Source organism: Aquarana catesbeiana, linkage group LG07 (genome assembly GCF_042186555.1).
Source record: "Aquarana catesbeiana isolate 2022-GZ linkage group LG07, ASM4218655v1, whole genome shotgun sequence".
In the NCBI taxonomy this organism is placed as follows: domain Eukaryota; kingdom Metazoa; phylum Chordata; class Amphibia; order Anura; family Ranidae; genus Aquarana; species Aquarana catesbeiana.
This window is the reverse complement of record NC_133330.1, coordinates 70,027,075-70,052,933: the sequence shown is the minus strand read 5'-3', so window position 1 is coordinate 70,052,933 and position 25,859 is coordinate 70,027,075. Positions and strand designations below refer to the sequence as shown.

Genomic DNA, 25,859 nt, shown 5'->3' with positions numbered 1-25,859 from the left:
GGAGGGGTTTATACTTAGTGGGGAGCCTGCACTGACGGAGGGGGGTCTATACTTAGTGGAGGGGGGTCTGTACTGAGGGGCGACTATAGTTGGTGGAGGGTGTGATACCATGTTTTACCGCACTGGGTGACACCAACCCTAGTGACGCCACTGCTCTTGTTTCCCCTCTCCCTCTCCTCCTCGTGTGCGCTGCTGTACTAGTGAGCGGCGCACTATATTTCTTCCCCCGCCTTCATATCGGCCAGGGAAGAAAAAAAAAAGGACCAAAGAAGAGGATTGTAGGACATGTAGTCCCAAGGACTGGCAGCCCCACTGTAACACAGAAACTGCAGCCCACACAGCATGCTCAGCTGAATGGGAGAGCGAGAGACAGGAGCCCGGGAAAGCTTTCAGGGAAGTACACCCAGGACTCCAGAGGGAGAGGTCAGTGCTGAGGCAACACCATCAGAGAGAGAACCCCGCTGCCCTGCGCCACATGAGGGAAAGCCACACAGCCTGGGCCATCCCTGGTGGAGAAAGGAATGGAGTCATTGCCAGAATACAGATCTTGGCTCTACCCAGCGGAGTCGCCACGGGCAATTCAGAGTGAGCTGACTCCTCATCAGAGGAACCGTTGTTGCTGTATCGCTGGGTCAGGTGAGAGGGCCGACCGGCCATTATTTACTAACGTCCATAGGAACTGCAGTCTCTGACCATCTCTTATAACATGTCTGCAGTCTCTGACCATCTCTTGTATCATGTCTGCAGTCTCTGACCATCTCCTGTACTATGTCTGCAGTCTCTTACCATCTCTTGTAACATGTCTGCAGTCTCTGAACATCTCTTGTAACATGTCTGCAGTCTCTGACCATCTCTTGTATTATGTCTGCAGTCTCTGACCATTTCCTGTAGTATGTCTGCATTCTCTGACCATCTTCTGTACCATGTCTGCAGTCTCTGACCGTCTCCTGTAGTATGTCTGCAGTCTCTGACTGTCTCCTGTAGTATGTCTGCAGTCTCTGACCGTCTCCTGTACTATGTCTGCAGTCTCTGACCGTCTTCTGTAGTATGTCTGCAGTCTCTGACCATCACCTGTAGTGTGTCTTCAGTCTCTGAAGGTTCCCTGTAGTATGTCTGCAGTCTCTGACTGTCTCCTATATTATATCTCCAGTCTCTGACCATCTCCTGTACTATATCTGCAGTCTCTGACCATCTCCTGTTTTATACCTCCAGTCTCTGACCATCTCCTGTAATATGTCTGCATTCTCTGACCATCTCTTGTAACATGTCTGCAGTCTCTGACCATCTCTTGTAACATGTCTGCAGTCTCTGACCATCTCTTGTAACATGTCTGCAGTCTCTGACCATCTCTTGTAACATGTCTGCAGTCTCTGACCATCTCTTGTAACATGTCTGCAGTCTCTGACCATCTCCTGTAGTATGTCTGCAGTCTCTGACCATCTCTTGTAACATGTCTGCAGTCTGACCATCTCTTGTATCATGTCTGCAGTCTCTGACCATCTCCTGTACTATGTCTGCAGTCTCTGACCATCTCTTGTAACATGTCTGTAGTCTTTGACCATCTCTTGTAACATGTCTGCAGTCTCTGACCATCTCTTGTAACATGTCTGCAGTCTCTGACCATCTCCTGTACTATGTCTGCAGTCTCTGACCATCTCCTGTATTATATTTCCAGTCTCTGACCATCTCCTGTACTATGTCTGCAGTCTCTGACCATCTCCTGTATTATATCTCCAGTCTCTGACCGTCTCCTGTAGTATGTCTGCAGTCTCTGACCATCTCTTGTAACATGTCTGCAGTCTCTGATCATCTCTTGTATCATGTCTGCAGTCTCTGACCATCTCTTGTATTATGTCCGCAGTCTCTGACCATCTCTTTTATTACGTCTGCAGTCTCTGACCATCTCCTGTATTATGTCTGCCATCTCTGACCATCTCCTGTAGTATGTCTGCAGTCTCTGACCATCTCCTGTGCCATGTCTGCAGTCTCTGACCATCGTCTGTATTATGTCTGCAGTCTGGCCATCTCCTGTACTATGTATGCAGTCTCTGACCATCTCCTGTACTATGTCTGGGGGCTCTTTCTAACAGATTCTCTAACAGAAGCCCTCACTGGGTGCATCAGAGAGACTCCCTTCCAAGTCTCATTAGTGTACGCTCTTCCTGTATTTTCTTTATTGTTAAAAGATCATGGGAGGATCCCAGGGTAACTAAGAGTTCTTAGGGGAGCATATCTGTGTTTGAGTCGTTGCCATAGAAACATTTGTAAAGGGGAGGAGTTGGTAAGATGACCACGCCCACGTGGGGGCACCAGAAATATTTCTGCACCCAGGCGTCTGTGACCCTAGGATCGGCCCTGCTCATCAACCTGGACTTGGCTATTGTAACAGTGTATTTTGGTTAGTGCATATATGTGCATCAAAAGCTGATATTTTGCTGTATACACATTTCCAGTTCCATAACTTTTCCGAACACTTTCAAGATTATTGAATATGCCATCATTGCCATCTTTGTAATATGAATATATATGTTAATATATGTTTTTCTGTTGTTGCTGCAGCAATTAACTATGAGTTCTAAGAAGTTCTCAGTTCCTGACCTGACCCAAGAGGAACAAGGTAAAACAACCAAAGTGTGCTACTGTTAATCTAGAGGGAAGTACAGCTATGAACCTCTGCTATGACTTTCCTGTGACCCCCATATATGTAAATTCATTTCCTTTATTTTCATTTAGGATAGAGTAGGGAAGGGTTAGAACTTTTGTCAAGTTTTTGTTGGTGTTTAAATCCTTCCCTACTCTATTTATAACTTAAAAAGATTTTTATCTTTACATATACTGTACTTTAATGCTACAAATATAAACCTTATATAACGTAATATTCCTAAGATCAAACACAAAACCATGCCTGCTATCATGTTTGCCAAAGAAGCCTCTTATTTTGGAAGACGGTGGGTAAATGCAGTTGTGGGACAAGGTCCTCTGGCACTCAAAATGTAGATACTACAGTACTTACCCCAGCTGAGTTCAGAGTAGATTAAACATCCATATGTACAGTGCCTGCACAGTGCTTTTGCCTTCTCTAGCAAAAAGTACTGAAATGACTGCTGCTGTCCACCAATTCTAGGATTAAAGCGTTTGTTACCCCGACAATTCATATGCCTGATATTTGCCTGCATGTACTTTTATGAGAAAGTATCCTGTTCTCTTTGTGTTGCTTCCTTTATGTAAAATCCCTGATGTTCCTACCAGTCCCTCTGCTTTCCTATTAAAAACGGACCACACTAAGCAGGAGAGCACAGAGTGGTCAGTTCTCTAGCTATGCTGTGAACTCAGTGTACTCTCCTCCAATGATCAGACTTGTCCTGGCACGCCTCCACTGCACAGCCATTCACTATGAAGCTCAGTGTGCTGCTGCTTCCCCTCCCCCAGCTCTTATGCAGCTGAGAACAGAGGGAATGTGAGCAAAAGCATGTGAGCAAAAGGGAAAAAAGGTATTTATAATGTATTTTTTTTATCTATACAAAAATGTTTTGCCTTTCATTTCGATTTTAAACTGAATGGGTTGTTTTACAAGGTTTGCAATCACTTTAATATCTTTGGACCCATGGACAACTGGGGGAATGTGGGGAGTTGTTGCAACATGGTTAAACCAGTGTGAACCAGTTACACCAGTGCATAGGCGTGCGCACGAGATGTGCCTGGGCACACCCTAATCACCTGGAGCTGTCTCTCTCGATCTGCTCTGAAATGTTACATCCAGGCAGTGTGTAGCCCACGCTGCCTGTGAAACATTCAGAAGATCGTGAGGCGAGAGTCGCTCAGTGTGTGAAACTTTCAGCTAATGTAACGGCTTGCAAAGAAAGAGAGACCAGCTGTCACAACTTCGCTGTGATGTCGGGTGGGCGGGACCGAAAGGACAACACACACCAGCCAATGGGATAGGGTCTGGGAGGGCCGCTACATATATGTAGCTCCGCCCCCTTTCTTAAGCAGCCCAATCATTGGTTGATGTTTAATAGCTGCTCGGTCCCGCCCACCCCCGACATCACCACAGAGTTGTGACAACTGATCTTCTCCCTGCGTGCAGTTACATTAGCTGACAGCTTCACTGAGCGGCTCTCGCCCCATGATATCGCCTCATGATCTCCTCTGTCAGTGCCGCTATCAGTGCTGCCCATCAATGCTGCCAATCTGTGCCGCAATCAGTGCCGCAATCAGTGTCCATCAGTGACCATCAGTGCTGCAATCAGTGCCAATGAATACTGCCAATTAGTGCCGCTATCAGTGCCAATCAGTGCCAAACAATGCTGCCAATTGGTTTAAATCAGTCCCACTATCAGTGCCAATCAGTGCTGCCCATCAGTGCCAATCAATGCTGCCAATCAGTGCCCATCAATGCTGCTATCAGTTCCCATCAGTGCCAATCAATGCTGCCAATTAGTGCCTATCAGTGCCAACCAGTGCTGCCTACCAGTGCCAATCAATGCTGCCAATCAGTGCCTATTAGTGCCACTATCAGTGCCAATCAGTATTCGCCAATCAGTGCTGCCAATCGGTGCCGCTATCAGTGCCAATCAATGCTGACCATCAGTGCTGCCAATCAGTGCCACTATCAGTGCCAATTAGTGCTGCCTATCAGTGCCAATCAGTGCTGCCCATCAGTGCCAAACAATGCTGCCAATAAGTGCCAATCAGTGCTGCCCATCAGTGCCAATCAGTGCTGCCCATCAGTGCCAATCAGTTCTGCCTATCAGTGCCAAACAGTGCTGCCTACAGTGCCAATCAGTGCCAACTATTAATGCCACCTATCAGTGCTACAAGTCAGTGCCACTTATCAGTGGCAATCAGTGACGCCCATAGTGCCACCTATCAGTGCCCATCAGTGCTGACAATTACTGCCCATCAATGCTACCAATCAGTGCTGCCAATCAGTTCAGCCTATCAATGCCAATCAGTGCTGCCTATCAGTGCCAATCAGTGCTGCCTATCAGTGCCAATCAGTACCCATCATGCTGCCTATCAGTGCTGCCAATCAGTGCTGCCCATCAGTGCACCGAGTGCAGGGATGGGGAGATGAACTCTGTAGCCAGACACATTGTTCATGGGGGGGCTGGTGGGGCACAACTGAAATCTGTTAATGTTTATTAATGCCACATGCCAGTCTTTAGTATAATAGGTAATTACCACACTACTATTTACAATAAACTACTGGAGGTAAAAAAAAAAAAAGTGTCAGTAAAAGGCCTGCTGCTAAGCACTGTTATGTGTCCCCACACCACAAAAAAAGTACAGTGCTAACTTACTAATCAATAACTTAACAAGAATGGTGGAACCCTCTACAGGTAATTGCAATACAAATTAACTTCAAGTGCAACAATCAAAATACATCCCTGGGAATTACAGACCAGTTAGCCTAACATCAATAGTATGCAAGCTCTTGAAGGGGATGATAAGGGACTATATACAACATTTTAGTAATGAGAACAGTATCATTAGCAGTAATCAACATGGATTCATGAAGAATTGACAAACCAATCTATTAACCTTCTATGAGGAGGTGAGTTGCCATCTAGATAAAGGAAGGCCCGTAGACGTGGTGTATCTGGATTTTGCAAAAGCATTTGACACAGTTCCCCATAAACGTTTACTGTACAAAATAAGGTCCGTTGGCATGAACCATAGGGTGAGTACATCATGGATTGAAAACTGGCTACAAGGGCGAGTTCAGAGGGTGGTGATAAATGGGGAGTACTCGGAATGGTCAGGGGTGGGTAGTGGGGTTCCCCAGGGTTCTGTGCTGGGACAAATCCTATTTATTTTGTTCATAAACAACCTGGAGGATGGGGAAAACAGTTCAATTTCTGTATTTGCGGATGATACTAAGCTAAACAGGGCAATAACTTCTCCGCAGGATGTGGAAACCTTGCAAAAAGATCTGAACAAATTAATGGGGTGGGCAACTACATGGCAAAGGTTTAATGTAGAAAAATGTAAAATAATGCATTTGGGTGGCAAAAATATGATTCCAATCTATAAACTGGGGGGAGAACCTCTGGGGGAATCTAGGATGGAAAAGGACCTGGGGGTCCTAGTAGATGATAGGCTCAGCAATGGCATGCAATGCCAAGCTGCTACTAACAAAGCAAACAGAATATTGGCATGCATTAAATAGGGGATCAACTCCAGAGATAAAACAATAATTCTCCCGCTCTACAAGACTCTGGTCTGGCCGCACCTGAAGTATGCTGTCCAGTTCTGGGCACCAGTCCTCAGGAAGGATGTACTGGAAATGGAGCGAGTACAAAGAAGGGCAACAAAGCTAATAAAGGGTCTGGAGGATATTAGTTATGAGGAAAGGTTGCGAACACTAAACTTATTCCCTCTGGAGAAGAGACGCTTGAGAGAGGATATGATTTCAATTTATAAATACCGTACTGGTGACCCCACAATAGGGATAAAACTTTTTTGCGGAAGGGAGTTTAACAAGACACGTGGCCAATCATTAAAATTAGAAGAAAAGAGGTTTAACCTTAAACTACTGGTTCTTTACTACACTAAGAGTGGCAAGGATGTGGAATTTCCTTCCACAGGTGGTGGTATCAGCGGGGAGCATCGATAGTTTCAAAAAACTATTAGATAAGCACCTGAATGACCACAACATACAGGGATATACAATGTAATACTGACATATAATCACACACATAGGTTGGACTTGATGGACTTGTGTCTTTTTTCAACCTTACCTACTATGTAACAACTTTTCAGTTGGGAGGTTCACACCATTATAGCATTTTGGAAGTTTTATTTTTTGGATTGTTACACTTATTTTTATATGTTTTAGTTACTATTATAATGTGAATTATTGCACTTGAAGTTAATTTTCCTCCACCCCAAACTAGCTCATCCATGTCTTTATGGACCTTGCTTTGTGCACTGGTGCGCAGTCATGTTGGAACAGGAAGGGGCTTTCCCCAAAAAGTTCCCACAAAGTTGGGAGCATGAAATTGTCCAAAATGTCTGGTATGCTGACGCCTTTAGAGTTCCCTTCACTGGAACTAAGGGGCCAAGCCCAACCCCTGAAAAACAACCCCACACCATAATCCCCCCCTCCCCCAAATTATTTGAACCAATGCACAAAGCAAGGTCCATAAAGACATGAATGAGCGAGTTTGGGGTGGAGGAACTTGACTGACCTGCACAGAGTCCTGACCTCAACCCAATAGAACACTTTTGGGATGAATTAGAGTGGAGATTGCAAGCCAGACCTCCCTGTCCAACATCAGTGCCTGACCTCACAAATGCTCTTCTGGAAGAATGGTCAAACATTCCCATAGACACACTCCTAAACCTCGTGGACAGCCTTCCCAGAAGAGTTGAAGCTTGTATAGCTGCAAAGGGTGGGCCAACTCAATATTGAACCCTACAGACTAAGACTGGGGTGCCATTAAAGTTCAAGTGCGTCCCAATACTTTTGACAATATAATGCGTGTGTGTGTGTGTGTGTGATATATATATATATATATATATATATTATACACACATGCATGTGTGTTTTACCTCTGGGGTGCACGCCTATGCACCAGTGTGATGTAGTCATTAGCAGCCTGATAAAACAGAGCTAGATTTCTATAAGCATTATGATAACCAAAATCTTTTTTTTTATCTGGGGCATAAAGGAGTTTTTAACTCATCAAAATTGTAAATTATATTCTGAGGTGTCCCTTTTACAACATGTATAAAGGTACTATGATTATGTTTCTACCATGAAGCATATTTTTTGATGCACCACTGCAAAAAGAACAGAAATGTAAAACATTTACTTACCTACAGCAAAACAAACATAAAGCATTAATAAAAAGTCATTAAGGCTAATTTAGGGGCTAAAGTTGTGTTTAAAAAATTTATTGTTTACAATTTACACATAACTGTAATTTATGAATGAAGACTAAAACTGTGGCCCTTTTTCATAAATGAATGAAGAGAAGAATGGATGAAAAGAAGGACTGAGCTCACACTGACAGCCCTCCCACCCTGTCTGCGTCTATTGACACAGAACGGCCGGCTCGACCCCACCCCCCGCTCGCTAGGCACAGCATTTGATTGACAGCAGTGGGAGCCAATGGCTCCCACTGCTATCAAGCTGCCCAGGGAGGAGGGAGACAGCGGCAAGAGCCACTGCTCTCAAGTAAATATAAGGGGGGCTGGGGAGGATTTTGCAGCACATAAGGTTTTTACTGTAACGCATAGTCCTTTGTCCTCTGCTTGCCTCCAAAGCTACTACAGTACAGGTCCTCTTTTGGTCTGGAGCAGTGGGTACAGGACTGAAGTTTAGGGTCCTCACCTTAAATATTGAACTTGGGGCCCCGGTGTGTTAAGTTTTGCCACTGCTTGTGGTGCCTGATCTTAGACACAACTTACGCTTTTACACGTTTACATGTATTTTAAAAATGTATTTTTATTTGTCATTATGTGTTCATGTAAAATATGGTTTATTACAGACATCTTTCACAATGCATTCACTAAAGACCTTGAGAACCTCAAGACAAATGCAGCCATCAGCTCTTCCTTCATTGACATCTTTGTGACAATCTGCAAAATGCCTTCCCTCTCCATACTGAAAGATAAGGAAGCCCAAAATGTGAGTTGTCAAGTCTTATACTATACAAATAGGACACATCTTCTGAAAGTAGCAGGCCTTTAACCGCTTCAGCTCCGGAAGATTTTACCCCCTTCGTGACCAGAGCACTTTTTGCAATTCGGCACTGCGTCAATTTAACTGACAATTGCACGGTCATGCGACGTTACACCCAAACAAAATTGACGTCCTTCTTTTCCCCACAAATAGAGCTTTCTTTTGGCGGTATTTGATCACCTCTGTGGTTTATATTTTTTGTGCTATAAACAAAAAAAGAGCGACAATTTTGAAAAAAACGCATTATTTTTTACTTTTTGCTATAATAAATATCCCCCAAAAATATATATAAAAAATGATTTTTTTTCCCTCAGTTTAGGCCAATGTGTATTCTTCTACATATTTTTGGTAAAAAAAAATCGCAATAAGCATATATTGATTGGTTTGCGCAAAAGTTATAGCGTCTACAAAATAGGGGATAGTTTTATGGCATTTTTATTTTTAATTTTTTTTTATTAGTAATGGCGGCGATCTGCGATTTTATCAGGACTGCGACATTATAGTGGACACATTGGACACTTTTGACACTATTTTGGGACCATTGTCATTTATACAGAGATCAGTGCTATAAAAATGCACTGCTTACTGTGTAAATGACACTGGCAGTAAAGGGGTTAACCACTAGGGGGCGATGAAGGAGTTAAGTGTGTCCTTGGGAGTGATTATAACTGTGGGGGGGCTGGGCTTTAACCACTTCCCTACCTGGCTATTGTCAAATGACGTCCACAGATGGGATCTCCCATCCTGGGTGGACGTCATATGATGGCCTGGGCTTCCCGGCCGCCTAGAGGGTGCGCGCGCGCCCGCCGCATTGCTCGGGACCCGGTGCGTGTGCCCGGCGGCCGCGATGTCCGCCGGGCACCCGTGATTGCCCGTTAACCGGGCCGGACCTTGGATCTGTGTGTGTAAACACACAGATCCACGTCCTGTCAGTTAAGAGGAGAACGATCTGTGTTCCCAGTACAGCGGAACACTGATCGGTCTCCTCCCCTTGTACGTCCCCTCCCCCTATAGTTAGAATCATTCCATAGGAAACATATTTAACCCCTCGTCTCCCCCTAGTGGTTAACCCCTTCACTGCCTGTCACATTTATACAGTAATCAATGCAATTTTATAGCATTGATCGCTGTATAAATGTGAATGGTCCCAAAAATGTGTCAAAAGTGTCCGATGTGTCCGCCATAATATCACAGTCACGAAAAAAAATTGCGATCGCCGCTATTACTAGTAAAAAAAAAAATACATTTTTTTTTTTTTTTAAATGCCATAAATCCATACCGTATTTTGTAGACGCTATAACTTTTGCGCAAACCAATCAATATACGCTTATTGAGTGTCTAGCAGTGGCTTCTATCTAGCTCCTTGGAAGACACTCTCCAGCAAGAAGATTCTTTACAGGTGCTACTTTCAGGTGGCCATCTTTTAGCCCAGCTCCCTCCAGATATCTACTTCTGTTGTCTATGGGCCTCCAGCACAACTCTAAACACACATCCTCCCAGGCCGAAGTCCAGGAGATGTGAATACTCTGGAAAGGTGCTCCAAATATTTATTGTATTCCAAATCATACCTCTGATAACTTAGTTATATCACATAAATAACTCAAAGATTATTTATCACACTCTAATTACTAGAACCTCCTTTACAGTCATATGCAGAAGGAATTAACACACAGAGATAAGGCTGGTTACAACCTAGCTTCAAATTCAATAAAAATTTGATTAAATTAGGAACACAACAGCGTAGAGCAGAGGTCCTACAATAAAATGGACTTGGTCTAGGTTCGTTTTCAAGAAGCCAATTTACTAAAGAAGTTAAGTATCATTACTCAAAATGTGTATATTATTATTATTATTATTATACAGGATTTATATAATGCTGGCAATTTGTGCAGCACTTTACAACATGAGGGCAGACATTACAGTTACAGTGATGTGAAAAAGGATTTGACACCTTCCTGATTTTTTATTGTTTTGCATATTTCTTACACTTAAATGATTCAGATCATTAAACAAATATTAATATTACACAAAGATAACCCGAGTTTTTATGCCAGATGTAACATTACGACATGGTGGTGGTAGCGTAATGGTCTGGGGCTGCTTTGCAGCTTCAGGACCTGGACGACTTACCATAATTGATGGAACCATGAATTCTGAGCTCTACCAGAAAATCCTAAAGGAGAATGTTCATGACCTCAAGCTCAAGTGCACTTGGGTTATGCAGCAGGACAATAATCCGAAACACAACAGCAAGTCCACCTCCAAATGGTTCAAACAAAAAGCAAAATTTAGGTTTTGGACTGGCCTAATCAAAGCCAGGACTTAAATTCAATTGAGATGCTGCTTAACCACTTTAAGACCAGCCGCCGTTGTTTGAAGGCGGCACAATGGCTCTCTGGCGTGAAGCGCCGTAGCTGTACGGCGCTCGCGCAGGCTCAGTTGCGGCCGCGCCCTGCTGCCGGCACGCGCTCGCTCCCTCTAGACGCCTCGGGAGTGTGCCCGCGGGTCAGGAGGACTCGTTGTCCTCCAGCGGCCCGCGATTGCCTTATACACAGGCAGTTAACCCCTTGATCGCCCCCTAGTGTTAACCCCTTCCCTGCCAGTGACATTTACACAGTAATCAGTGGCTATTTTTAGCTCTGATCGTTGTATAAATGTCAATGGTCCCAAAAAAGTGTCAAAAGTGTCAAAAGTCCTGATAAAAATCGCAGATCACCTCCATTACTAGTAAAAAAATAAAATAATAAAAATGCCATAAATCTATTCCCTATTTTGTAGACGCTATAATTTTTTCGCAAACCAATCAATATACGCTTATTGCAATGTTTTTTTACCAAAAATATGTAGAAGAATACATATTGGCCTAAACTGAAATAGAAATTTGTTTAAAAAAAAAATAAATGTGGGATGTTTATTATAGCAAAAAGTAAAAAATATTGTTTTTTTTTTCCAAATTGTCACTCTTTTTTTGTTTATAGCGCAAAAAATAAAAACCGCAGAGGTGATCAAATACCACCAAAAGAAAGCTCTATTTGTGGGGAAAAAAAGAACATCAATTTTTGTTTAAGTACAGCGTCGCATGACCGTGCAATTGTAAGTTAAAGCGACGCAGTGCCGAATCGCAAAAAATGCTCTGGTCATTAAGGGGGTAAAACCTTCCGGGGGCTGAAGTGGTTAATGACCTTACACAGGCCGTTCATGCTGGAAGACCCTTCAATGAGACTGAATTAAAACAATTCTGCAAAGAAGAGTGGGCCAAAATTGCTCCGCAGCAACGTGAAAGACTCACTGCCAGTTATCGCAAACGATTGATTGCAGTTGTTGCCGCCAAGGGTGGCACAACCAGTTATTAGGTTTAGGGGGCAATTACTTTTTCACATAAAGCCAGGCAGGTTTGGACAGCTTTTTTGCCCTATTAAATGAAACCATCACTTAAAAACTGCATTTTGTATTTACTCGGGTTATCTTTGTGTAATAATAAAATTTGTTTGATGATCTGAGTTACCTGTAAATGCTATACCCCATTATGACTGTTACATTCTGCAGCAACAGTTGCTCTGTTTTTTATATATGTTTTGTTCTTTGTATGGCTAGAATGTCAATAAAACTTTATTGATCAATAAAGGGAATGTGTCACCAATAAATGAATGTTTGGACAGGCAGCAATTCAATAATTCAAGTAATATTTTTTTAATAGACTCTATCAGCATCTTTAAAAAAAAAAAAGTAGAATCTCTGTCAGAATTTTATGAGCCCCTTAGAGAGATATACCCTACATTCTACACCCATAAAAGAAATAGAGGGGCCAATGAGAACATTTTTAGAAGTTTTTAGCTTTCCCCACTAAATAAAAAATCCGTAAAATTAATTTTTGTTTTTGTTTGTGATCCCACTGAAGAGATTTCTTATCTTTTTCTGGCAGAAAGTGGAGGTAAATCTCCCCTATAGGGACACAGAGAGCAGTAAAAAAAAAGACCACGTCTCTATTCCTTCCCTAGGGTTACGCTTTACATTTTATGTGATGGTACTTTCTTAAATTTTTTCTTTGTATTGTAGATTCTTGAGTTGAGTGATCTACACAGAAAACGGGAGGATGTGCTGACTTGTGCAGATGAGAAAGGTTCAAGAGCATTGGTGGTGTTTTACCTGTTACTACACATAAATGATGAAACTGCCTATGGAAAACTTCCCAGCAGCCAAGAAAATGGTATTTGTTTTAGATTCAGTTACTGTATTTAATATACTGTGTGGATTTTCCATTTACTTTCCAATGTGCAGAATATAGAAAAAGAAGTGAGATTCCTGGTATTGCAGGAACAATATTCATCGCTAACAGTCCAGCAGAGTCCATCCTCCATTGAATGACCTTTTTTGATGTGCTGACCCTTTCCATTGTTGCCTCATGGGAGAGACAACCTAGAAGGAGCAGAACAGTCCTGATAGCTTTATTATCCATTACAAGATATTTAGTGACAACCAGAATTAAATACAACAGAATGACCATGTGCAAAGTACAGTATCCCTTTGCATCGCATCCATTTAGAAATATTCTCAACTGTTGCTGCAGTGGAGTGACGGCTGATTTGTTGCTAAGGCCCCTTTCACACTGGGGCGGTGGGGGCGTCGGCGGTACAACAGCGCTATTTTTAGCGCTGCTGTACCGTCGTTCTTGTAGCTGTATTCGGCCGCTAGTGGTGCTGTTTTAACCCCCGCTGGCGGCCGAAAAAGGGTTAAAATCCCTCGTACAGCGCGGCTATAGCCGCGGTATTACCGCGGTACAGCCGCGCTGTCCCATTGATTTCAATGGGCAGGAGCGGTTTAGGAGCGGTGAATACACCGCTCCTTCACCGCTCCAAAAAAGCGGTTTGCAGGACTTTTTTCACTGCCCTGCCTGCGCACCGCTTCAGTGTGAAAGCCCTCGGGCTTTCACACTGAACAAACAGCGGAGGCTGTTTAGGGGCGGTTTTCAGGCAGTATTTTTAGCGCAATACCGCCTGAAAACCGCTCCAGTGTGAAAGGGGCCTAAGGATTATTGCATCTTCTACAGCCTTGTTGATTTTTTCACAGCTCTGTTGAATAAACTGTGATGCTTGTGCAGTTCTGACATTAGCTCTTTAAGAAGTATAACCATCTTGCTGACATATTCATAAATGGGTTGTAATTCTTCATGGTAGATAAGAAGATGGCACTGATTTCGAAGCTGAGAGAAAAATTCCTAACTTCATTAGAAAAAAAAGTAGCTGAAATATCACAAACTTTTACAAAACTTCGTTCTCAAGGTAAGCTGAATGACTGTCTAAAATTCTACTGTTGATCTTTTTGGTTTGCCTATTTGCCATGTTTCACAATGACTTTACCATAGAATCTGATGCTGCTTTTTTTCTTTATCTGTAACCAAGAAGTAAGGTGCACTAGGGACAGTCTGTCATTATATAGTATCTGTACACCACAATGGAGTTCATTGTGCACACCTAATATGCAGTATTAGTGCAAAACACATTGCACCATATTGAGCAGCACCTCCACCAAATGTTGAACTGAGCAGCTAACCAGACAGTATGACTTCTAAATCATATGTAGCGCTACCTGCCGAGGGAGCCGCTTAAGTATATTTGGTTCCATACTCTGCCTCTCAACCCCAAAAACAGTCCCAACCCCTCTGGCACACCTAATATGCAGTATTAGTGCAAAACACAGCAGTAGAGACCAAGAAGTAAGGTGCACTAGGGACAGTCTGTCATTATATAGTATCTGTACACCACAATGGAGTTCAAAACTGGTTAAATCTTTAGTGTGTCTTTCACATTGCACCATATTGAGCAGCACCTCCACCAAATGTTGAACTGAGCAGCTAACCAGACAGTATGACTTCTAAATCATATGTAGCGCTACCCGCCGAGGGAGCCGCTTAAGTATATTTGGTTCCATACTCTGCCTCTCAACCCCAAAAACAGTCCCAACCCCTCTGGCACACCTAATATGCAGTATTAGTGCAAAACACAGCAGTAGAGAAGAAACACAACTGTGGTAAACCAAAAGGTATGTTTACTGATAAGACAAAAGCATCCAAAGGTGAGCAACATGAACTGTTACAGTTTAGAATGGTATTGTAATAGGAACGTAATTAATAACCAAAAGGCAATTACATATCAAATATTGAACATTTTATCAGTAAGAACTATAATCTCTGTGCTCAACCAAGCACATCTAATGCCTATGTGAACAGGCTACAGGAGAGCAGAGGAATGGCTCCTATGAGTGTCAGACCCCTCTCTACTGCTCCTTCACACATAAAGGCAGAACAGTAAATAAACAAGTACAACTTTTAGCAAAGAGAACTGTAATGTAATTAAATCTGCTCTTTCAGAGCGTTCTTGGTGTTTTATAGCTCTATGAGCTTCAGTAAAAGACTAATCCCTAAAGTGTCGAGGGAGGTAAAGTCCTGTGTGGCAATCCGGTTGTTCTTCAGCTAGCTCTTTGATGTTTATTTGCAGACAATAAGACTTTGGATGAAAAAGCTGCAGCTCCTACTATACAGATTCCCTGCATGCAGATCCACGCCGGTCCCAAGAGAGCACGCCAGGCTCAATCCATCCCTCTTATAGTCTCTCTCAGCAGTCTGTTCTTTTTCTGTCAGCCGGTTGGTAGATGTAGTTCCCCAGCAGTTCAGTAGAATGTGTTACTTGAGCCCTGGGACTATAATTCCCCATATGCTTTGCTTCCTGGTCTTAATCACTCTGTTGGCAGGATGTGATGACACAGTCTTTGTTGCCACTAGAGGGAAACACACTGCAGCAATGTTACAGAGTGTCTTCTGATTGCAGGAATATGTATATATCCAGCTCCCTGCTACACATAGAAGGTCAGACTGAGATTATGTTAGATTTATCTAAAAACATGATTAGATCGGCCCTATACAGCAGCCTTTCTCAACCTTTTTAACTTGGAGGAATCCTTGAAATAACTTTTTGGTTTCGGGGAACCCCTGCTAATAATTACTAAATCTACAGCTTACTGTACATCAGTGTGATGGTCAGTGGGAAAGATTATCCTTACATTAGTGATCATTCAGAAGAATGCGCCTTACATTGGTGGTCAATGGGAAGAATCCCCCTCTTACAGATAGTTGAAAGAATCTTTGTTATCAGTGGTTACTTATCGGAGAGGCACAAATTGCTCAAGGAAACTCTAGTAATCTCTGGAGGAACCCTAGGATTCCATGGACCCATGGTTGATAAAAGCTGCTCTGCAGAATGTATTCCCTCCATCTGTTTTCCCATCAGGTGCCCCTGCTCTCCATTCTGCTGTCAGAGGGTGGCACCATCTAAAAACAGAGAAGCTGATATGGAGGAGGGGCAGCTGCATGATTTTACTCTGATGGGCATATGGATGAAGAGAGTGAATCCAGTATATAGAGCCAGTCTGATCAAGTTTCTGGTTAACATAACATGGATAACATAGGCTGGTCTCCCATGATTTGGAGGTCATATTGTCTGGTAATCTGCTCATTTTAATAGTTGGTGGAGGTTCTGCTCACTATATGGTGCAACATGAAGGACACACTGAAGGTTTAACCACTTCAGCTCGGGAAGGCCATTTTTTGTGACACGGCACTGGGTTATTTTAACTGTCAATTGCGCGTTCATGCAACGCTGTACCCACATAAATTTATGTCCTTTTTTCCACAAGTTGAGCTTTCTTTTGGTGGTATTTGATCACCACTGTGGTTTTCATTTTTTTGCGCTATAAACAAAAATAGACTGTCAATTTTGAAAAAAACAATATTTTTTACTTTTTGCTGTAAAACATATCCAATGAAAAAGTGTAAAAAATCTAATTTGTTCATCAATTTAGGCTAATATATATTCTGCTATATGTTTTTGGTAAAAAAAAATTCCAATAAGCGTACAATAATTAGTTTACACAAAAGTTATAGCGCCTACAAACTATAGGATATATTTATGGAATTATTATTTTTATTTTTTTTACTAGTAATGGCGGCGATCAACGATTTTTAGCGAGACTGCGACATTGTGGCAGACAAATCTGACACTAAGTGATACTTTTTGGGGACCAGTGACACTAATACAGTGATCAGTGCTTAAAAAAAGTGCACTGTCAATGTACTAATGACACTGGCAGGGAAGGGGTTAACATCAGGGGCGAGCAAAGGGTTAAATGCGTTCCCTGGGAGTGCTTGCTAACTGTGTGGAGGGTGCTTTGACTGGGGGAAGACAGAGATCCGTGTTCCTGCTTAGCAGAAACACAAGCTCTGCATCTTCCCCTCCGACAGAATGGCGATCTGCCTTGTTTACATAGGAAGGCCGCTCTTCTGCCTCTCTCGGGTCTCGAGTCGGGACTCTCTGATTGGCTCCCGCTGTGTCCAATCACAGCAGAAGTGGGTCGCCGGCGGCAGGCATGCGCGCCCCAGACCAAGAAATCGAAATGATGTACAGGTACATGATTTCACGCTGAAGAGCAGCCCTGCTGCAGTACATGTACATGGGGTGATCCGGAAACGGTTAATGAAGGTTTAACCAATTTTTAACCCCACTGTGGTTTACAGATATGGTATATATGGGGAAATTACTGTCATTAAGCACCACTTGCTATCTTGTATTTACACTCACTGGGCACTTTATTAGGTACACCTTTTCAATTGCTTAGTAGCACAAATTGCTAATCAGCCGATCACATGGAAGCAACTCAATGCATTTAGGCATCTTGATGTGGTGAAGATGACTTGCTGAAGTTCAAACCGATCATCAGAATGGGGAAGAAAGGGAATTTAAAAGAGTTTGAACGTGACATGGCTGATGGTGCCAGATGGGCTGGTCTGAGTATTAAAAAAACTGCTGATCTACTGGGATTTTCACACACAACCATCTCTAGGGTTTACAGAGCATGGTCCGAAAAAGAGAAAATATCCAGTGAGCGGCAGTTGTGTGGATGAAAATGCCTTTTTGATGTCAGAGGTTAGAGGAGAATGAGCAGATTGGTAAGAGATGATAGAAAGGCAACAGTAACGCAAATAACCACTCGTTACAACCAAGGTATGCAGAATAACACCTCTGAATGCATAACACACCGAGGGGCCACTCCTGTCAGCTAAGAACAGAAAACTGAGGCTACAATTCGTACAGGCTCACTAAAATTGGACAATAGATTATTGGAAAAACATTGCCTGGTCTGATGAGTCTCGATTTCAGCTGCAACATTCAGATGGTGGGGTCAAAATTTGGTGTAAACAACATGAAAACATGGATCCATCCTGCCTTGTATCAATGGTTCAGGTTGGTGACGGTGGTGTAATGGTGTGGTGGATATTTTCTTGGCACACTTTGGGCCCCTTAGTACCAATTGAGCATCGTTTAAATGCCTACCTGAGTATTGTTGCTGACCATGTCCATCCCTTTATGACTGCAGTGTACCCATCTTCTGATGGCTACTTCCAGCAGGATAATGAACCATGACATAAAGCTCAAATCATCTCACCACTGGGTTCTTGAACATGACAATGAGGTCCCTGTACTCCAATGGCCTCCACAGTCACCAGATCTCAATCCAATAGAGCACCTTTCCACGTCCATGTGGTGGAACGGGAGTTTCGCAACATGGATGCGCAGCGGACAAATCTGCAGCAACTGCGTGATGCTATCATGTCACTATGGACCAAAATCTCTGAGGAATGTTCCAACACCTTGTTGAATCTATGCCACAAAGAATTAAGGCAAAAGGGGGTCCAACCCGGTACTAGCAAGGTGTACCTAATAGAGTGGCCGGTGAGTGTATGTTGTATATGCCATTTAAGAGTGGTGCTTTAGTTGTCTATTATAAGGGAAAGGGCAGTTTTTTTTATTTTTAAACATCTGTAACCATTCACAGTTCCCTCTCAGGGTTAATTTCCATAGTTCTGGTTTGCCTGTGTTTTAAACAGGTACCAATTAAAACCACAAAAGCCTATTCCATTGATATCAGAGGTCAGTTTTAATTAATTCAACTGAGTAATTTTGTATGGAATGTTTTGCTTAATTCTGTGCATTAAGAATTACATTTTTGGGATATAATATGTTAATTTTAAGGTGACAGGTGCTGTACGACCTTTTATATCTTTTGTAATTACATTTATGCATTGTTTTTTGGCATCCATCTCAAATTTAGCTTCACCATATCTTTAGATATTTTTTTTTGAGTAGTTTTAGGTCCTGAGTAATAATTATTTATTTTTAGTCAATAGTACTTTGTTAACTTGTTACACATACACCCGTTTCCTGGTAGTCTCATATGTGATGGTGCCACCTAGTGTACAATTTAGTCATTGTAGGAACAGTCATTTATGCAGCATTCTTTTATTCCAGGTATCTCTAAACCAATTCCTCCTTTAGCAGCAAGACCGCATATAAGTAGAAATAATGAGGACACAGACATTTCAGCGGATGCTAAAGGTATACATTTGTAACAAAATAATTATGTAGCATTATTTTGTTAATTCATTATATGCTCATTACATATCGCAATTATTATTTTTCATGTTCCTGCTATTTTGCACACTATGGGGTTGATTTAAAGAAACTTGAGAGTGCAAAATCTGGTGAAGCCCTGCATAGACACCAATCAACTTCCATTTTTTTTTTTTGTCAATGCTTAAAGTGATACTAAAGTCAAATTTTTTGGGGTTTAAAAATAACAAACATCTCATACTTACCTGCTCTGTGCAGTGGTTTTGCACAGAGCAGCCCAGATCCTCCTCTTCTAAGGTCCCTCGTGGGCTGTCCTGGCCCTCCCTTCTGCTGAGTGCCCCCACAGCAAGCAGCTTGCTATGGGGGACATTTGAGCCGAGCCGCTGCTCTGTGTGTCCATTCAGACACGAAGCCACGGCTGGGCCCCACCCTTTCTCTCCTCATTGTCTCACTGACTGATTGACAGCAGTGGAAGCCAATGGCACCCCACTGCTGGCTCAGCCAATAAGGAGGGAGAGTCCCGGACATTCGAGACTCTTGTGCAACATCGCTGGAACGAGATGGACTTAGGTAAGTATTAGGGGGGCTACCGCACACAGAAGGTTTTTTTTATCTTAATGCATTGAATGAATTAAGATTAAAAAAAACTTCTGACTTTAGAACCACTTTAACTGAGCAAGCTGAAGTTAGAAGCTGATTGGCTACCATGCACAGCTGTGCCAGATTTTGCACTCTCCATTTTTAGTAAATCAAACCCCTATGCCTCCTTTATTTAAAGATTTAAAAAGATTTGTGATAGGCTAATCTATAGCAACCAATAATGTTTAAAGACTGGTTGCTATGGAATACTGGTTGTGGGTCTTTCTCCCTGTTTTTTGCGGTGACTAGTAATGTTCTCTCTGTAAACCTAGATGTGTTGTTTTAACAGAAAACGACAGGTGGAAACAGACATATAGAGATAATAAAGATGAAGATGACCAGCCCCCTCCCTATGATACAGGTGATATTTATTGGACTTCTATTTGCAACCATTGCATCACCTTTTTACTTAAAGTTCTGAAATCTTATATCATTTTAACTTTTGATTTGACTTTCTTAATATCCTTCCAGAAGTGATTTGGTGTGCCTGAAACAAAATTTTGCTTAGCTGAGGGAATTTTTCAATACTCACAAATATCTGTTGTTATCTGATTAGTTCCTCTGTCCCTGTGAACAAGTAAAGGAGCCCTTACCTTACATTTCTGGTGCCCATGGTCCAGGAGCATCAACTCCAACTCCAACTTATATTCTGACTGGGGGATGGAGATTGAGATAACCAATTGAGATCCCTTTCATTTGGAGTTTGGCTTTAATTTATGATACCATGATAAAATTATGTTGTTTAACCAATAAGGGTGCTACTTCTCTTTTGGAAAACTGATGTGATATTCAACAGCCAGGAGCAGACCTTGCTCTAACATCCTCTAGGTTGTTGTCAGCCGATTTTATAGGAAATTCCCATTGGTATTCTTGCTCTGGACATGCGAGATGCATGTCTTAGGATTTTAAGGGGTACTGCTACACACCACTGGGTGACTCACATAACAGACCAAACCCTGAGAGTTTTTCAGGTACTAATTATCAAACTTTAAGTCAGACTTTTTATTTTGGTAACATAGATTATCTAATTGTACCCAATACCTTATAATTATGTTTCTAGCATGGGAAAGACACATATGGGGAGAGGTAATGGTGCAGCACACCCCAAGTAGTACATGTGACATCTTGTAAACCGTGCTCACTTGGAGTGCCATCTTCTTTTGGGGTACCATCTGGCCGGGGAGCGCGCAGGATCATTTTTTTTTAGGGTTTTTAAGGGATTTCTGGTTAGGAGGGTTACTCAGAATACACCTTCGGCCGGGTAAATATATGTTACATTTATATTTCATATATATTATATATTATGATTTATGAATCACCTGTTAAAATTTGACATGTGTACATGTAATGTCTTTTGCAGCAAATTAATTCTCTGAAGAAGACCCCAATTACACGGGTCGAAACACGTTAGCCTTTTATACAACTGACATTCTGATATGCAATGCCATGTATAATTCGCTGTTTGCATTTTATGTATTTGGAATGGCCTTTATTCTCCTACCAGAGCTCATATTTTAACTGCCATGGTATTATCTTATGCATATTTCAATAAAATATGTTTCTACATATATTACTTACTTGATTTACTTACCTTGCTGCCTAAAACCCCCCTGGAGAAGCGTTCCCATATTATAATTATGTTTCTTTTAACATATATTATTGTTTTTAGTAATTACAACTGAGGCGCAACATTTAAAAACAAATGGAGGACAATGGAGAATAAGTAAAAATGGTATGTTGTTTATATTTAAAGCATACATTTATGTAATATCAGACAATTGTGGGATAAAGTAAATTTGATTCTAGTGGATGTCTGGTTTTTGTAAATGTCTTTGAAAAAAATTACTTTCACTTTCACTTGGTCACAGACTTTAGATGGTGCTGGAGATTTAAAGCGGTAGTAAACCACAGCAATATAAAAAAAAATTGGCTCCTGGGCAGTTTAAGTTATAATGTGCTAGTATGCACCACATACTAGCACACTAAGACAGACTTACCATATTTTTCGCTCCATAAGACACACCCCCCCCCAAAAAAATGGGGGAAAATGTCTCTGCTTCTTATGAAGCGAATACTGACCAGGCCCCCACCCCCGTCGCAGCTGCCATGTTACAATACCGGGCCAGCAGTGACAGGCAGATGCATACAGGAATGTCAGTCTGTGGGAGGTGGAGGTGGCACAGGTAAAGCTGCATTTCATGGCACTGATCAGGCTGCATTTCATGGGCACAGGTCAGGCTGCATTTCATGGGCACAGGTCAGGCTGAATTTTATTGGCAGAGGTCAGGCTGCATTTCATTGGCACTGGTCAGGCTGCATTTCATGGGCACTGGTAAATATTTTAGTACATCATTTGGTTCAGAATATTTGTTTTCTTGTTTTCCTCCTCTAAAACCTAGGTGCGTCTTATGGTCAGGTGTGCCTTATGGAGCGAAAAATACGGTACCTGGAAACGAAGCCCTCATGCGGCACGCTGTCACCGCTGTAGGCGCTTCCATCTTCACTTCCATCTGGGTGGGCAGGCTTTGGTGGAAGGAATGGCCAAGTCACGATGACGTCAGTCCCGCGCATGTACGTTTAAGAGATATTTACTGTATCTATAGGTAAGCCTTATTGTAGGCTTACCTATAGGTAAAAATCAACCAAGGGAGTTTACTCCTACTTTAATATATGATCCAAATATGTTATCAGAATTTAGCATTTTCAGAAGGATACAGTAGATCAACCATGGCAGTCTGCAAATTCTACTCATAAAGCCATTAGATCAATTTTCGTTCAGTCACAAGTAAAAAAAAAAAAAGGACGTAAGCAAATAATTCAGTAGCATAGCTTTGTTGTAAAAACCTTAAAGCTGATATCTGGGTACAACAAAACAAAGACTCCCTTGCAGTGAGGCTAATCCCTAACCCCCGCTCTTGCAGACTCCCTCCACACTGTAATGCCCCGTACACACGGTCGGACTTTGTTCGGACATTCTGACAACAAAATCCTAGGATTTTTTCCGACAGATGTTGGCTCAAACTTGTCTTGCATACACACGGTCACACAAAGTTGTCGGAAAATCCGATCGTTCTAAACGCGGTGTCGTAAAACACGTACGTCGGGACTATAAACGGGGCAGTGGCCAATAGCTTTCATCTCTTTATTTATTCTGAGCATGCGTGGCACTTTGTCCGTCGGATTTGTGTACACACGATCGGAATTTGTTGTCAGAAAAATTTTATATCCTGCTCTCAAACTTTGTGTGTCGGAAAATCCGATGGAAAATGTGTGATGGAGCCTACACACGGTCGGAATTTCCGACAACAAGGTCCTATCACACATTTTCCGTCGGAAAATCCGACCGTGTGTACGGGGCATAACACTGGGTCCTTCAGACTTTTCTCCCTGACGCTCAGACACTGTGATGTCATCAAGTACATTGCAGGACCAACAGCCCTGCACTGACTTGAGGACACAGAGGGACAGACCAAAGGGTAAGGAAGAAGTGTTGAGTGCCACCTGTTGTTGGAGCCAGGGGGGAGTTAAGTAAAAGTGTTTTTTCTTGTACTTTATAACATAAACAAGCATTGCACCCCTGCAGTGTGAGGGGGGTGGGAGGTTGTTTTCCCCTGAAATGAGCTTTAGCACTTTTTCAATGCTTCTGGTTAGTTCTGGATATTTTTAGTAAAAGAAATTTAGAGAGTTTTGAACATTTAGACATAAAATGCCGCTCACCTTAGCCGATCCTAGTGTGGATGTATACATATGAAAGCCTCAGTCAATGCTATTCCTCGGGTCATGCCCCCAACCTTTAAAGAGATCATTTACCAGTCCTAATATTGTTATTTAAAAGCTCATGTCAGGTTCAATTCAAATTACTATTGCTCTCTTTGGGCATTGGTTCCACTTATTAAATGCATTATAAGTGCAGGAAAATTTTGAAGAACCCAAAACTTCTGAGTGTGTCCAATTTTTCTGTTTCCAGGCTTTCCTGTTTTCACCATGATTTCCACCATGACCACTATATAACCAGGGTCTGACTGTGACTACCGAACACAGTTTTGCTAAATGAGGCTGATGGTGCTGAGGCTGAGTTTGCTTGTGCAGGGGCATTGTCAATAGTAAACTATTTGCACAGGGTATTTTGCCTAACCAGATAGCTTATTGATGATGCTGCTCCTGCACAATGGATCTTCTGACCACAACCTCATTGCAGCAGTGGTGTATTTAGGTTTTGTGCTGCCCTAGGCCTGACTAAGCTCGCGCACCCCCTAATTTAACTATGACCCACCCCTTCCTGTCAAGGTCACACCCCTTCCTTTTTAAGATCCGCCCTGTCATCTTCATGGGAGGACAGAGGGACGCCGTGGGAGGAGGACAGTGAGGGATGTGGCATCTTTTCATTTGGGGGGTAAGGGGATATGTGTTGGGTGCTTTGGGAGGCTCTTGCACTGAAGTCGTGTCCCTCCTCTGTGGCTCCTCCTCCTGGCTGTGTACACTAGAACATTGGAGCCGAGAAGGAGAAGGGAGGAGGAGCCGAGGAGTGTGTGTGGCTGACAGTGGGGAGAGAGGTGTCAGCTGCCACGGAAAGCCCATCGCCGATTGTGGGACTCCAGGTGGCAAATGTCCTGGGTGCCCACGCTGGAGCATCCCTGTCTGGCCAGTTACCGAAACTCAGTGCCGGAACTTGTGGGCTCCGGGGACAGTGGCGTCACTAGGGTTGGCCTTGAGGATATCAGGTTAGGCACTTCCCAATGGCTCAGTCCCTTCGAACAGTAATGGATAATGGCCAACAGGCTCTCTTACCAGACCCGGTGAAACCGCAAGAGTGATCCTTCCGTCTGGACGTTCGCTCACTCTGGGTTGCCCAGGCCGACTCTAGTCAGTAGTGTAGCATGTCTCTACCCTGGCAGTGGCTTCATCTTTCTCCTCCTCTGGTGGTGCGGGTACAGCATGGCTCTCTTTGGTGGTGCGGGTACAGCGTGGCTCTCTGGTGGTGCGTGTACAGCATGGCTCTGGTGGTGCGGGTACAGCGTGGCTCTGGTGGTGCGGGTACAGCGTAGCTCTCTGGTGGTGCGGGTACAGCGTGGCTCTGGTGGTGCATGTACAGCATGGCTCTCTGGTGGTGCGTGTACAGCGTGGCTCTCTGGTGGTGCAGGTACAGTGTGGCTCTGGTGGTGTGGGTACAGTGTGGCTCTGGTGGTGCGGGTACAGTGTTATTCTCTGGTGGTGCGGGTACAGCGTTGCTCTCTGGTGGTGCGGGTACAACGTGGCTCTGGTGGTGTGGGTACAGCGTGGCTCTGGTGGTGCGGGTAAAGCGTGGCTCTGGTGGTGCGGGTACAGTGTGGCTCTGGTGGTGTGCGTACAGCGTGGCTCTAGTGGTGTGCGTACAGCATGGCTCTGGTGGTGCGGGTACAGCGTGGCTCTGGTGGTGCGGGTACAGCGTGGCTCTGGTGGTGCGGGTACAGCGTGGCTCTGGTGGTGTGCGTACAGCGTGGCTCTGGTGGTGTGCGTACAGCGTGGCTCTGGTGGTGCGGGTACAGCGTGGCTCTCTTTGGTGGTGCGGGTACAGTGTGGCTCTCTGGTGGTGCGTGTACAGCATGGCTCTGGTGGTGCGGATACAGCGTGGCTCTGGTGGTGCGGGTACAGCGTGGCTCTGGTGGTGCGGGTACTCGTGGTAGTGTGCGTACAGCGTGGCTCTGGTGGTGCGGGTACAGCGTGGCTCTGGTGGTGCGGGTACAGGGTGGCTCTGGTGGTGTGGGTACAGCGTGGCTCTGGTGGTGTGGGTACAGCGTGGCTCTGGTGGTGTGCGTACAGCGTGGCTCTGGTGGTGTGCGTACAGCGTGGCTCTGGTGGTGCGGGTACAGCGTGGCTCTCTTTGGTGGTGCGGGTACAGTGTGGCTCTCTGGTGGTGCGTGTACAGCATGGCTCTGGTGGTGCGGATACAGCGTGGCTCTGGTGGTGCGGGTACAGCGTGGCTCTGGTGGTGCGGGTACAGCGTAGCTCTCTGGTGGTGCGGGTACAGCGTGGCTCTGGTGGTGCGTGTACAGCATGGCTCTCTGGTGGTGCGTGTACAGCGTGGCTCT

General features: G+C 43.6%; 1 protein-coding gene across 3 annotated transcripts in view; it reads left to right on the top strand.

The window, feature by feature from the left end:
• TMEM40 (transmembrane protein 40) overlaps positions 1-25,859 on the top strand; it is an 82,159-nt gene that overhangs the window by 26,347 nt on the left and 29,953 nt on the right. For 2 of the 3 annotated variants that reach the window (XM_073592311.1, XM_073592312.1), the window contains 7 exons: positions 2,560-2,617; positions 8,499-8,638; positions 12,749-12,899; positions 13,867-13,971; positions 19,051-19,137; positions 20,081-20,152; positions 21,461-21,523. In XM_073592311.1, coding sequence (XP_073448412.1) covers positions 2,569-2,617; positions 8,499-8,638; positions 12,749-12,899; positions 13,867-13,971; positions 19,051-19,137; positions 20,081-20,152; positions 21,461-21,523 — 667 coding nt within the window. In that variant the 5' untranslated portion in view covers positions 2,560-2,568. Of the gene's footprint in view, positions 1-2,559; positions 2,618-8,498; positions 8,639-12,748; positions 12,900-13,866; positions 13,972-19,050; positions 19,138-20,080; positions 20,153-21,460; positions 21,524-25,859 lie in introns of those variants that run through there. The other variant, XM_073592310.1, reaches the window with a different exon arrangement.